The sequence below is a fragment of the Leptinotarsa decemlineata genome, unplaced genomic scaffold, assembly GCF_025532065.1.
Source record: "Leptinotarsa decemlineata unplaced genomic scaffold, Ldec_3_MD MMD2_tig00000133_RagTag_RagTag, whole genome shotgun sequence".
In the NCBI taxonomy this organism is placed as follows: domain Eukaryota; kingdom Metazoa; phylum Arthropoda; class Insecta; order Coleoptera; family Chrysomelidae; genus Leptinotarsa; species Leptinotarsa decemlineata.
Genome location: NW_027412542.1, coordinates 1,378,400 through 1,394,313, shown reverse-complemented (window position 1 = coordinate 1,394,313; position 15,914 = coordinate 1,378,400). Strand labels below are relative to the sequence as shown.

Genomic DNA, 15,914 nt, shown 5'->3' with positions numbered 1-15,914 from the left:
TATTGTCTCTGGTCTGGATTCCTATCAATACTGGCAAGGCAATGAGACTGCTGACTCCATCACAAAGGAAGGTGCTGCAAGGAGCTTCATCGGACCAGAACCAGTTATTGGCATCGCTTTAGGCTTTGCCAAAGATTGAACACCTGGATGGCAATAAGATTCATAGACTTCTGGCAGAATCTTCCAAGATTGGCTCACTCCAAGACGTTTATTCACCCTTCGAAGCTTGGCACCAAACAGTTGTTGGACTACAGTAGGGATGAACTACGATGTCCAATATGTCTTCTTACAGGTCACCGTCATTTGAATCATCATATGCAGAGACTCAGACTGTCGGAAGACAGTGTGTGTGTCGTCTCTGTTTGGAAAATGGTGAAACAGCAGAGCACATACTTTGTGCCTGCTCCGCTGGGGACCAAATCAGGTTTTTAGAGTTCGGCAGAGCCGTACTCTTACCTTCTGACCTGAAAGACCATTCGCCATACAAACTAATCGGCTTCGTTGAGAAGCTGCGTTTATTCAATCGAGTGTGAATAGGTGTGAGCCACAATAAACTCTTGCGGGTTACGATGGAAGGTCGAATAGAGCCACTCACTTTGGACCTAACCTAACTGTACATGATGAAATGTCATATACTGTTTTCCAATTCAGATTTCATATGGAAAGTGCTTTCAAAAATTAATATATGAATGGGTATATACCGAGTTCAAATGAAAACTGAGTTGAAAAGTGCTTGTTTTTATACGAAACCAACAAGTTATTTGAGCCTAAAATATTTTGGTGAGTTCGAAGCCACAAAAAGTTGACGATGTAGCTCTCAAATAGATCATTTTCCTATGAGGAAGAGTATTTTCGTCGATAAGTATCATCGATAAGATATGAATCTAATGAAACACTCATTCCACATACTAGAAGTAGAACAATGCTTCTTGACGCGGGTTTCGCTAACAAAGTTAGCATCATCAGGAGATGAGTAATTAAGTGAAGTTTTTTGAATATAACTCTTGGAATACTTTGAACAAACGGCCATTAGATGATCTCTTTTATTCATAATTTCAATGAGGTTGAGACATTGGAGTTTCTCGAATTTAAATTCATTTGAAATTTTGAATCATTTTAACATTATTTTTGTTGTAATTGAAAAAGTTCTTGGTTTATACCATTCAATGTCCTATATTCACAGCAGAAAGAACAATCGGTTATGTCCAAGTAATTGACTAAAAATTGAAAAACTCTATGCAATAATAAAAAAATACATTTCAACAATATCCTCATAACAGAAGGGACTCTTCAACTTATTTTCAAATGAAAATTGGGAAGGTTGAATAAATACGGTTTTTTAAATTGTTCCTAGATATATTCTGAACTGCCTGACTTGTATCCATGCCAAACGATAGTTTTTGAAAGTTTTTTCCAGCTGGATTCCGAATATAAAAAGCAATATATCGATGTCTAGATTTTTTATACTTTCATTTCTTTATCTGAAACTTCTAAAAGAAGTTTGACGTTACCCACTCTGTATAGTATGCGAGGCCAGTTTCTTTTGAAATAAGATGAAATTGACCTTTTTTAGCGACCATCACCATTTTGTACTGATTTGTAACGGAACATTTGCAAGGTTATGAAAATTTGTCTCATTAAAAGCATACAACATATTTATATTCTTCAACCCTGAATAATAATACACTTATTATTAGCAAGGATTTTCCAGCCACCTCAAAATATTTGAAGTAACAAAATATAAACAAAATTTTTGGCTTTCTACTACTCCATCTTGATACAAAAAAAGGATGAGGCTATCTTCCAAAAAAAGGAAAGAATTAATCAATTTGAAAATAAGTAACTCTATACATGGATGTGTAGATCATGCAAAGAATTAACTTTCAGACACAAACTGAAAGAAAGTCCTCCTGAAACAGCTACTTCCATATAAACAATGAATTACACGGAAGAAAAAAAATCTTTCGAAACAAATACTTCTATATGAACACTGAATTATACACAAGATACTTTTCTCTACTCAGTTCGCATTTCAAACATTCGTTGTGGAATAAAAATCAGATATCATTCACATGAGTTCTACTTTAAATGAATGGTAATAAATTGCACTTACATGGAACACTGTCACCCTCACTGGTATACATCGATGTTTCGCCTTAAGACACTTGCCCCAAGGCTCTTAAGTACCAAATTGGATAACATTATAGAAAATACACACAATTCATTCATGAATTACGATTTTTTAATGTCACGGAATAAGCTTGATCTGCTTATGTCATCGATGACATCGTAATGACATTCATTCACTCATTTGATTTAATCCCAGCCAAGAGGAATCGTATTTGAATTGAAGGGGTTATATTTTTATAAAAATGATTATATAAACAAAATACTTTGGAAATTCCGCAAAGGGTTTTTGAACCAATAATCTAGGTATTATTTTGATTAATTTCCTATGAACAATATGCATTTGTTCTTTGAGGACTGAATTTTCCTAAAAATTGTCTATTCTGAATGAAATATCAAAATTGCCACTTCTTATGTTCGCTGGTGATTTGAAGATGTGCAAAGTTAGTCATGACTCATCTGTTACTGAATTATTACAGTACGATTTATCTAACTCTGTACACTGGTGTGATATAAACATATTGCAATTGAATACAGACAAATGTCATAAATTTGCTTTTTCCCGGAACAAAAATCCCATTAATAGTCCGTATAAAATCAAGCAATCGAAATTGGAAACAACAAATACAATCAAAGATTTAGGAATCACTCTTGACTCAAAAATTTCATTCAAACCCCATATTGCAAATGTTACTTCTAGAGCACTACAAATGGGGTCCTTCATATAATGTGGATATTGATTTGCTTGAAAGTTCTCAAAATAAGATTTTGAAGTTCTCTGCATATAAACAGGGATATCATATTTGTGAATATAACTAGAAAATTATATTGGACAGTCTCAATTTGAATAATCTGCCTCATAGAAGATTAGAATCATATCTCACATAATAATTCACAAAATAATCAATGCGTTAATTCCCTGGAACTTGTTGAACTCATAACTTCAAGTGTGAATCCAGAGAGAACAAGAAAAATTGAAATCTTAAAAGCACCCTTTCGTCATATCAACTATGGCCAGAATGAGTCCATAGGTAGAATTTTGATACTCACAATGTAATTCTGTTAAAAAAACAGCTTTTCCGTTAACCAGCTGTCGCCCCCCTACGAACTACAACTCTTAAAAGTCGAAACTTGTGCAAGCTAAGGAGTAACGACGTCTAACTTTTTAACGTATGATTCCTAACACGGGTTGGACGATAGGAACTGAAAATCGATCGTCCGGATTTGCAGTTCGAACCACCGGTTCACACAATGATCGATTGAGTGAGGCGAGCAAATCACCCATGTCAATCCAACCAGCTATCGTCCCACCAGTGTTTCATATTGACGTAGAGTAACAACCGCTTGCAAGGTAACAGGGTGCCTTCCTCGACCAATGGAAGAGCAACGAAACCGCTACATGTTACGTTACGGACAGAATGCTTCCGGAAGCAAAACATGACATCTCACAATGAGCCAAACATGTGCGCTGTTAAGGCGCCCATGAGAGCCAATGGCCCGTAACGCATGACACCTTATAACAGGGGAGCCCAAGCGGGGATTTCGGGATTTACTAAAGCGCGGCAGATCAATATACAGGGGGATACCTTGTACCCGGTTGAGTACCTCCACCAAATATGAGCCCCATATATGAGGCCGCCTGTGAGGGATAAAGGATTAGATTAGTAAAAAAAATTGATCATCAGAAATTCTCGAGCGCGTCAGATTAAGGTAGGGTGAGTCAATTACCTGCTAAAAAGTGTATATTCCAGTAATCTGACAGTTTGAAAGTGGCGTAAAGAAAGGGGAGGGCAGCAAAGTTGTAAAAAAATAACGTCAATTCGACATTCTCGAGCGTAGCTAATTTTTTTTTATTTTGAAGGAAATAAATCAAGGATAATGAAAAATATATAATCTGACGATTTCCACAAGCCGGAATCGTCAGATTATTGAATAAGAGCTTTTTTTGTTGCACTTAACACCCCCTTAGAAAATCTGACGCGCTCGATAAATTTTTTTTCTTTTCACTTTTAACCCTTACGTACAACCACCCACATCATGCAGATTAACATACCAACATTATTAAAAATACGTAGGACATTGATGGTATCAATATCTGACGCGCTCGAGTATGTCCATGCAACAGTATTGTTTTACATATTTAAACATCTATAGCCGCTTCTTCCACCGATGAAAAGGTATATATTATATAACATTTTTTTTCTTCTTATCATCTAAGCTTTGCAACCTATTATGTCTCTATGACGCTCGAGTAAATCCCCATTTAGCATTGTGGGCTCCCCTGCTATTACATTATTACAGGTAAGACGGTTCACTAACGAGGTCTTACCCTTTAACGTGTGATTCCTAACACAAGTTGGACGATAGAAAGTGAAAATCGATTATTCGACCTTGCGGATGATCGATTTTCACTTTCACAATCATAACATCGAATTTTTAATAGTTGTCAAAATAAACTGTTTGCTGTCATGATGTATATCGCAGAGGCCCGACACTTTATTGTAATTGAACAACTCACACATTATAAATATCGGCGACTTTTTCAATAAATTGTTCTAGGATTCCTATTGTAAAAAGTAATCATATGCCTGGATTGTGATCTAGGTACAAGAAACTGAATTTGTCTTAACAAGTCACTACAATCAATTTCGTTATTCAAAAGTTTAAGTGAAAACATAATCGCGGTGCATTTTCATATATCTGCAAGGGATTCTAAGTTGAGTATGTTCAATTAAATATTCTGGTCTGTGCCCCGAGCTGAATAGAATCCATTGCACTTAAGAAACACCAATTTCAAGGACTTTTGCTAAAGAGATTCTAATCGATGAACGAAATTTCGATATAATGGAGACCAAATTGAAGATGCATAATCTACCTTGCTTCTTATGAAAGTAACACAATAATTTGAACGTACCAACATTTGAAAAGTTTCCCCAGTTTCTGGAGAAATATCCCAATAGCTTCAAATCCGACGATACAATGTGAGTTATATGAGTATCAAATGTAAGCCGTATTATTTATGGAATATCCGAAAATCATCTGTTTTCTGTAGAAAGACAGTACTTTGCATTTACCTACAATGAGTTAAAGTCTATTCTTACTACATCAGATTTGAACTCCATCTTCAAGTCATCTGCAAATAGTAAATGTGGGCATGTGATCCTTACCGAAATTTCATTTATGAAAATTAAGAATGGGAGTGGCCCCAGATTATACCCTTGGGGAACTCCTGAAGCAGAAATGTAAGGATCCGACTTTACCCCACCTAAATCGATCATCCGACCTTGCGGATGATCGATTTTCACTTCCTATCGTCCAACCCGTGTTGATTGGCTCATTTTTGTCTTTATTTTTCATATTTTTTCCTTACATCTAGCTGATACAGTGTCACTATTTTTCGGGTTTGAAGGCCGTGGATTTTTGAAATGTCTTCCTGATGTTTCACTAACGCGAGAGGGTAGCTTCTTCAGAAGTTTATACATCCTGAGTTAATATCTCTGATGACTGGATATTAACACTCCTGAGTTAATATCTCTGATGACTGGATATTAACACTGCGTAACTCGTATTTATGTTGACTTCTCAGATAGATATGCTAATACGAAATTTACCTAAGCCAGGTTCAGGTATTAGCACACCAAACTACATGAGGGGTCAACATAAATTCGCGTTACGCTGCCCTAATATCCAATAATCAGATATAATAACTCAGGATGTATAAACCTCTGAAGAAGCTAGCTACTCTCGCCAGCGAAACGTCAGGAAGGAATTCCAAAAATTCACGGCCTTCAAACCTGAAAAATAGTGCCAATGAATTTGTGTGTGAAAAATAGGCAATGCCGTAAATTAAATGAACGAAAAGATTAATAAAGTTCCCAGAATATTGTCTATATTATTTTTCCCAGTTCATAACACCTATCGGCAGGTTAACAATGTTTATATCTGCTGCACCTTCGTTTTCGTGTAAAAGATTGCACAGTCATCAAAACAGGTAGTTTTTTCAAACAAAAAACTTGTTAGTTAAATTATTCAGTCAAGATATCCATTAAATGTCTAGCTCCTAAAAAAACAAGACATAAATACCAAGGTTCCCAGTATAATTAAACGGCAATAAACGGTTCTAGGTACCCGCGAATAAAATTTGAGGACTATTTCGACTCACCAAAGTATATTTCTTGGTCATTCTATAAAATATCCGCTATGCACTGATCTGTAGCACCAAACAACCACCACTGGTAGCCCAAAGCTAATCACAATTTTAAGACACCGCGAGTGGTATGCAGGAATGAAATTCTGCAAATGTTAGTGAACTGCCCCAGAGCCAACTACACGGAGCATCACTGACGGAATTCGCAGACGATCGGAACCCAGGACTTTCCACGATGGTTTTTATCGAAACTGGTGGTACCGAGTGTCTCATAAAACGGCACTGTTAGCTGGCAACGTGACTGATTTGTTATTGATAGATAGCAACTTTCCTACTAATGAGATATCGACTAGGTTAGTGCATATGAAGGTAGCCAGCCACCTGTCGAATTTCAATGTACAGCGTACAACAGAAAGTGTGCAGCGTCTGCGAAACGGGTTTGTAGTTTGAAGTACCATGATGTTTACTATATTGAATCCAGTGATTCTCAAGAGCGTACTTGAATGTACATTAGTAATTCTACAAAAGAATTAATTACCTTTCTACTTTCAAAATCAATGAAAGTATTTTAGTGGCACACTTATGAAATATATTTTTATATTTCTTCAGCTCTCAATAAGTGAAAAATTATGAAGTTATTTTTTCTGACCAATGTTTGTTCAATTTCAGGAAAGGTATCAAAAATACATTGCTTTCCGTTTTTTTTTTGTATTCAAATACAATATAGATGTATCAAATGAGTCTTAGATCAAATTGTAAGGGATTTTTTTTCAGTGGATATAAATTTTTGGGATAAAAAAATTTTGGCTTCCTACTTTTCCATGTTTATACAAAATATGGGAACCTTCCAGAGAAAGGAAGGAAGCAAATAATTTCAAAATAAAACTTTTTACAAAAATGTGTAGATCATCCAAAGAAGTAACTTTCTGACACAAAACGAAAGGTAAAAATTTCACTTACATGGAACACTATCACCTTCCCAGATATTTACTACGACGACGCTTAATGACAACCTTAACCCCCTAGATTAGAGGACTGAAGTGATGACTATTTCAAAAAAAAATTCTGTTGGTTCCTGAATGATTGTTTGGCGAAAATAATATCGAGAATGCGATTTAGCACCATCAAAAAATCAAAACAATTTCTTACCTTCCACACAACTTACTAAGAGGTAATTTATCCTCTGTTCTCTCTTCAAGACCATTTCCAAAAAGTCCCCTAGCTAGATGTTTGTTTCAGCTCTAAAGATCCATCAACTTGTGCTTCTGAAGTCACGGAAGTCATCCATAGATGCATATATTCCTTTTTCAATGAAACGACCCTCTAACGACAAACCTTGTATCAACAAAAATTGCACGTAAGCTGTCGCCTCCAAATCCCAGTGCCGTAAAACGAACTTGGTTTGTTAATGCTCGCAACAGCTGCAAACTTAGGATAAATGAAAGCAAAGAACCTCACAATCAGAGAATTAGGGATAAGCTGCTTGCCAATCCCAACGTGTCAAGAAAAAGCAAATCTACTAGCTGACCAATTTGTGTCCCTCATTTCAGACACTAGAATCCACAATGCCGGAAATTACTTCTGGACAGCGTCTAGTCAGGCGACTTTTGAAACATCTCAATATCAACAAGGCGTCTGGGACTGATGAAGTCCCTGTCATCGTACTTAAAAAGTGCACAAATGAACTCGCACCAGTATTTTGCAGACTTTCCAACCTGTCTTACGAGAAAGGGAGTTTCTTCCTTGTTGGAAGATTACTCACGTTCAACCTTCTCCCAAAAAGAGCAAGAAAAATCTTCCAAATAACTATAGTCGCTTTACTATCAGTAATATCAAATATCTTGGAGAAAGTCGTAAACCACCATATCCTTCAAAATCTTGAGCGTTCATCAATATGGCTTTCGGAAACAAAGATCAACAGGCGACCTTCTATCGTATGTCACCCATATTTGGAATAACGCAATCGAGAAACATGGAGAACCATGGAGAAGCACAACAAGAGCTGTTGTGCTTGATATTTCTAAGGCCATTGACTGTGTGTGACATGAGGGTTTTCTGGCCAAACTTCGGTGCTATGGCTTGTCGGATCATTTTTGTGTATGGCTCTTCAGCTTCCTGAAATAACGTTTCCTGCAAGTGGCCGTCGATAGATATCTCTCGAATGCCTTCATCATCAACGCTGGTGTTTCCTAGAGATCCATATTGTCTACAACCCTCTCTTTATTGTATATCAACGACTAATATATTGCTTTGCTGACGACAGCACGTCGTCATCCCATTTGGATTCCAGAATATCGGCTACGGAGGCACATCTTCTCCGGAAGCAGTAGGTTGCATATCTTAATGAGGATCTAGAAGGGATTTCGAATTGGGGTGAAGGTAACCAGGTTCATTTCAATGCCACAAAAACCCAGGCATCGGTTTTCTACATGAAAATAAATGTCTCTAAGCCGGATATAATAATGTCATGCCAGACAATTCCGCTTTCTGATTCGATAAGTTTGTTGGGGATTAAAATGGACACTAATATGTCTTGGCACAATAAGGTCACTGGAATTGCAAATCATAAAGCTCAGATCAGACCTTCTTTGGAGTTTTGTTCTCATGTTGGAGCTCCGCCCCTAAGCATATGCAGATACTGGATTCCATCCAGAGAGCCATCCTGCTGATTGAAGACTCGAACATCACTTGCAACCTTGGTGGTCTGGAACATCGAAGAAAGGTTGGAGATTAGTCTCTCTTTTATTGATCAGAAGTACGCGACGGACTGTGGCTGCTCATCGTTTTGAAGTTCTACTCAGTACACCTCGAACTTCACTGGTTAAAAACTCTTTCATTTGGAGAACGGCGTTTATGTTGAATAAACTTCCTGAGAACGTTTTTCCAAATGAATTTAATCTCCAGCAATTCAAATCCAATATGAATCGCTACTTTCGCATAGACACCGCTCTGAGAGCGCCTTAAGGATTTTCCTGTAGGGCTTGTGTTTTGTCCTTAGAAAAAAATATCTAGACTAGTGGGAGCTATTGCATCCTTACACCTAGTTACGCCAATGCCTTTGTGGAAATGAACATTTATTTGGGTTACGTAAAAGCGGTGAAATTATTCTACATGTCCCTTCGCCATTTTTTAAAATCATGTATTCTATTTGGTTAAGAACACGTACCAAAAATTCATATGAGTACTTTCAACTTGACCTTAACAATTCACTCAACTTCGATGTACGCCAATGTTTCATAACCAAGGACGAATTTAATGATGCATTCTGACCGCAGGCAAAATCTTTCGTGAGTTTTGGTTCCTTACGAATCTTATATTTTTGTCTTCAGTGAATTGCATTCATATTTTGGCCTTTTGTTACAGTTTCTCGATATAAAATTCTGACCAAGTTTGTTTCGTCAATGATGATGCAGGTAGACAGACCTTCACAAAAGTAAGGGTTAGAGATATCACTAAAGTCATCACGAGGCAGTTTGAGGTACTTGACATCCAGGTCCAGTATACAATATAGTAGTTAGAAAATACTCAAACCCGAGACACTTGTTGGCACATGTTTCTGGCTCATTAGCTCTCATCAGTACGGTACAGCCAGGTGTAAGGTTAGGCAACACTTAGTTACAGAAACAACATCAATGCATGGAGTTCTCAACAGAGGCCAGTGATGACTTCAGTGATATCTCTAAACCTAGTTGACCTGAACAAAATGACAAAGGGCGGCTTCCGTTGATGACTCCGTGTATTTGTGTTTTCGCAACCAAGTGTTGCCTAATCTTACACTTATCTATACCGTACTGATGTCAGCTAATGATACTGAAACATGTGTTTCAAGCTATCGCTTGACCATCAATACCTTTCAAAGTCAAAGGGTGGATATTACTCCTTCAAAATGGGTGAAAGCATGAGGTTGAAAATAAACTCTGACTTTTTTATTTCATTTGAACCCCGTATAATTTGAACGCTGTAAAAATCTGTAGAAGCTGCCTCGCTTTCAACTTCTTACTGTATTGAAGGAAATAATCAAATTAAATTGTGAGCTGAATATGAGTTTTGGAAGTTAACATTTTTTCGTTAAAAAGTCTCGTTTTGATTTCTATCGCTATGCAATATTTCCATGTTGAAAACCTTAAAAGCAGTTGATGCGAGAGGGGTTGTCCTTCCAGTTTGTATCTGAAAGTTACTTCTCTGCATGATCTACACATCTTTGTGAACAGTTTATTTAGAAATTAATTCTCGTCATTACAGGAAAGATCCTACCCAGACAGCAACGTGTCTGGTACAGGTGTACCAGATACTACCTTTCTTTGGAAGATTCCCACATCTTTTGGCGCGTTAGGAAGAAATTATGAGAGTAAATTTATACGATGCACGCGCTCACCGTCACGATAAACCGACACCCTAAAATTAGCCTCTTCTTCTTTAATTTATATGGCAGTTGCTTCTCAGTCGAGCGCATTTGGCCAGACTCCTCCTGCCCACAGTGAATAAAAGCTTCGTCCAGGGGTGCAGCTGTCTTGCTTGAGGCAATGCTGTCACCCTAACTATTCGCATTCACTTTTTTTTGTAAAAACACTTAATTTTTTCACTAGGGGGCTGCCAGTCCTCTCAATATGACTTCCACAAATAACACATCTATTATCGCCCTGACGACATCGTCAAATCCGTCGACATCCAGCCTGGTTACTGGCGTAGAGGGCCACCAGTCCTCTAAATGTTTTTCACTTCAATATTTATTCGAACTTGACTTTATTTTTTAAAAAACGCCTCCCTTTTGGACTTCACTCCGACCACGACATCCACGTACCATTTTTGAGGCACGTCGTTATCGGCACAACTGTCCTCTGTCGTGATCGGAGAGGAAGTCCCTAAAGTTAGATAATCAACAGTTTAGTTTTTCAAAGTAACGTATGTTTGCGTGAGAACTGGCAACTGTATTCACGATATTTATTTAAGTGTTTTTGAACCTACAACACGTGTTTTGCATCGGTCCGAATAAAATATGTATAAATATACATATATATATATATATATATATATATATATATATATATATATATATATATATATATATATATATTTTCAAATAATATATCGTGGTGGCTGATATTTATTAACAATTTATTGATTTGAGGATAATTTACTGTGATTATAAATATTACTGGAGTTTCTTTCCCAACACCAAATCGTTATTTTTGACACCTCGACACGTGTTTCGATCACCAAGTGATCATCTTCAAGAGGAAGATTAAACACTTTAATTTTCCTCTTGAAAATAATCAGAGGAAGATTAAACAGTTTAATTTTCCTCTTGAAAATGATCACTTGGTGATCGAAACACGTGTCGAGGTGTTAAAAATAACGATTTGGTGTTGGGAAAGAAACTCCAGTAATATTCATTACTACACCAAAGGTTCCAAACAGTGCATCATAAGTACTGTGATTATAGGTGATAAAAGTGGTTTTTACATTTTACTTTGAGTACGTTTGTAAAATTTGAGGTTAGATGACGGTATGTATTACTTATTTACATAATAAACTGAAATAAATCATTATTATTTTTTTGGTGTCATCGGCATCGACTACATTGGTCATTAGCCTCGTGTTCTGGGTAGGCAATGTTAATAACTCCCCGAGCCACATAGGGAGCATCATGGCTATTCGCAGTCCGTCAGCCATGTAACTTCTTTTACATTATTATTTAATATGCAATAGGTATACAAATGAATTAATAAATCAATAATAGATACAAATAATAATTTTTTAAAGAATATTTGGAATACATGAATGAACTCAAACGGATAATCAAATAAATCACAGCAAGAAATAATTTAAAGAAACGAAGTATAACTTTTTACACTTTTTTTTTGTATAATGACGGAGAAGTACAAAGCATAAGCCTTTCTCTCCCAAAAATTTATCTCTCCTAAAAATATACCCCTTTGAATTTGAACAAAAAATATGCATATGCGTAACACCAAAACTATTTCAGAAACCACCATTCTGTTCTGTAGCGGTGGTTCTAGAGACAATATTAATCTGTAGAAAGATTATAGTGCATGGACCGAGTCCACATTCATTATCTTGTAATGTGTTGTGAAATTAGATATCAGAATAATTCATTTATCATCTAAGGAGGTCATTGTTTCCCATTATTATTGAACAGGCAGCGTCGTCAAATTATTTCCGTAATATTTACCAGTTTTATTGTTTTTGTTTAATGTTATCCCCTTCATTTTTTTTTGTTATTTTCTTCAAATTTTTCCATGTCTTGAAGAATACATTATCGCTCACGAAACATTTACAGTGATGTTGAATGATTGATGTTTTATTTATGTAAATACTGTATTGGATCACTAATATGATGACAAATGAATGACTAAAAATATAAACAGATATTTCCTGGGTAACTTTACAACACTCAATAAACAAGAATAGTTAAAGATAAGAAAATGAATTCTCGCATTCGTGAAATATTTCAATGTCGTTGATTACTATGAATAGAATAAAGATAGTTTAAAAAAACTAAAAACACGCTTTTAAAAAACATCGAACTGAAAAGTTGAATGTTTTTTAAATAAGCCCAAATAAAGCAGCAGGTGTGCGTGTTAATAAAAAATACTTTTCTCAAATGAAGAAATACATATAAAAGTGAGTTCGATGTATATCAAAAAGGTTACGTACAGCGCCATCTGCCCGGGAATAGAAGTCGAAGTCATTTATTTATTAAATCTTCCAAAAGTTGATGCCTTAGGTACAACTGAGCCACAAAATCAAAATTTCTAGCAAATGGAAATGCTTACAAGAGTTCAGACAGCTCTAATGATGTTTTGGTGTGAACAGTTCTGCATTGAAGCTGATCCATAGAAATCTGATTGTTCCACAATCAGATTTCTATCCAAATAGAATACTGCTCTCGCAAAACAGAAGAACATTATTCACGATCTGCGTTATACCAACCATTTTGGCGTCATCAGGCAAGCTTTCACTTCCATCCATACATCAATGACTTCATCGAGAAATACCCTGTCAGATATAGATATAAATAGGCGAATTAGAGCTGGGAATTAGCCCGATGAAGCAAACGTGGTTGATGAATACCGCATCGAGAAGGCTGTTGCAGTTCTGGTGTGATTGCTTTACATTCATTTCACGTCAGAGGTCTCGATTCTACCTTTTAGTAAGATTAAAAACATCTACAAGAATGATATCTGTGAAAAACCTTCTACTGTACTTATAAATCAAAAGATTAAGTGATGATGAACAGAAATTTGTCTTTACAGGGTGAAACTTGGGTGATGACTTCGATTTCGAGGGCTGATTCCTTGTCATACTTCATGAAAAGAAGGTCATGAGAATATATGTTCTAAATCGCTTCGTTTTTCGAGTAACAGGGTTTTAAGATTGTAATGAAAAGTGGTGTTGCTTCAATTAGTCAAAACATAATTCGCCGACTATGATCAAACTTGGTCAAACAGTGATAAAGGGCTTTTTTGATGTAATTAGATTTGAAATAATTATTTCCGTAGCATCGCAGAGGATTACCTGATGGATATTCATGTGCACTACTAGTCTTTTTCGAGTTGAATTTCAGTGAAGATCAAACTATTCTAATTACAACTTTCTGGTCCCTTGACTTTTTGTTGTATCGTGCTTAGTTTCCGAAGAAAAACATTAAAAGTTATTTTTTGCATAGCCGTGGAACTATGCTTTGAAAATGCCTTCACGTTTTTCAAACTTTGCTGTGATTACGTGATTACTTTCTTATTGAACATCTATAACATAAAACGAACCTACATATAAAATTTCAGCCTCCGGAAGTATAGAGGTATGGAGAAACATTGATAAAAAGCTAATTTTCATATGTAAACGCGCCCCTTTTATTCCCAGTGAGGGCGCCCCAGTTGAAATATTCAAAAATCCTTTCTTATTGCACATCTACAATATGAAACGAACCTACATACAAAATGTCAGCCTCCGATAATATAGCGGTACGGAGAAACAGTGATGAAAAGGTTACAAAAAGCCTTTCTTATTGCACATTTACAATATAAAACTAACCTACATACAAAATTTCAGCCCCCGAAAATATAGCGGTATAGAGAAATAGTGATGAAAACTAATTTTCATATGTAAACGCGAAACTTTCACCCCCATTGGGATCGTCCCAGTTGGATTATTTAAAAATCCTTTCTCATTGAACATCTACAACATAAAACGAACCTATATACAAAATTTCAGCCTCCGGAAATATAGAGATAGGGAGAAACAGTGATGAAAAGCTGATTTTCATATATAAACGCGCCCCTTTTATCCCCAGTGAGGGCGCTCCAGTTTGAATATTCAAAAATCCTTTCTTGTTGCACATCTACAATATGAAACGAACCTACATACAAAATTTCAGCCTCCGGTAATATAGCGGTACGAAGAAACAGTCATGAAATATTTGACAATCCTTTCTTAGTGCGCATCTAAGATCTAAGAAGCACCTATATACTAAATTTTAGCTTCCTAGGACTCACCAGTTCGGAGAAACGAAATTTTTCAAATTCCAATTGTTCAATTCTTTTAGTTTTTTGCTTATCTTTATTTCATTGTAATTTCATTTCACGGTTTATTGCTTAATAAAATTGTTATTATTAGCTATTCATTTCAATTTTTAGTTTTAGTTGTTTTTTCAGGGATTTCAAATCATATTATATCACATTATTGAACAATAGAAATACGAACTAGTGAAATTTATTCGTAATTCGTTTCGATAAGACTGATTGTTTTCCAGATAAATGAGAGAATTTAAAGAAATATTTTTAATTGCCGAAGTGAACCCAAAATTTTACCCACCACACTAGTGGTGAGAACTTTTTCACAAAAATTTTTGTTCGTGGAATAAAAAGTGGCGGCGATCCCTGAATTTCGATCTTTATCTCAGTAGCAGTTACATATACCGTAAAATAGTTTTAGGGGTTGCACACTTTCTCATATTATAAGATTAAGTGGACTTGTTAAAAAAATAAGGATAAAATAAGAGGGAATGTACTTTTCGTACTGAGCTGGGCTCCAACCTGAACAAAATTAAGACGGCGTGAATGAGTCCAGTTATCACCCGAAGACGATTGTGGATACTAACAATCGAAACGTCGTGACATAACTTGGTTTGAAATCTTTTAATTTTAATTTTTCATTTTTTGCTAATAATAATTTTTAATATTTATTTTTCAGCTTTTATTAATATTTCAATTTTTATTTGTTTGGTTGTTGCTTGTATGTTATTTCTTTGTAATTTCAGTTTTTTGTTTAATAAAATTGTTATTTTCGGTTTACCTTATTAATTTTTTAATAGTTTTTTTCAGAGTTTTCAAATCAATTTATATTATATTAGACAATGGAAGTCGGAACTGATGAAATACACCACGAAACATTATCAACCACCTTCAAACTTTCGTACTGATGTTCATAATCTGAACATCAATACGACGCGAAATCGACCGCCTCGGATTATCCTGCACACTCTCACAGACAGCGGCGATGTTTTCGACAGATCTTGCGTTTCGTCGACATACGGGTGTTGGTGGGCGAAGTGCGCGGTATGTTGTCCCAACAGAACACCCATTTCAATAAAACAACTTTATTATTTGCACGTGTTCTT

At 35.9% G+C, this 15,914-nt stretch overlaps 1 protein-coding gene across 1 annotated transcript in view; it reads right to left on the bottom strand.

The window, feature by feature from the left end:
- Positions 1-6,595, bottom strand: part of LOC111503493 (solute carrier family 2 member nebulosa) — a 49,193-nt gene extending 42,598 nt beyond the window's left edge. Inside the window, exon 1 of the mRNA XM_023157801.2 lies at positions 6,290-6,595. Within this exon, the coding sequence (XP_023013569.2) occupies positions 6,290-6,310 (21 nt within the window). The 5' untranslated portion in view covers positions 6,311-6,595. The remainder of the gene's footprint in view (positions 1-6,289) is intronic.
- Between the last annotated feature and the right edge of the window lie 9,319 nt (positions 6,596-15,914).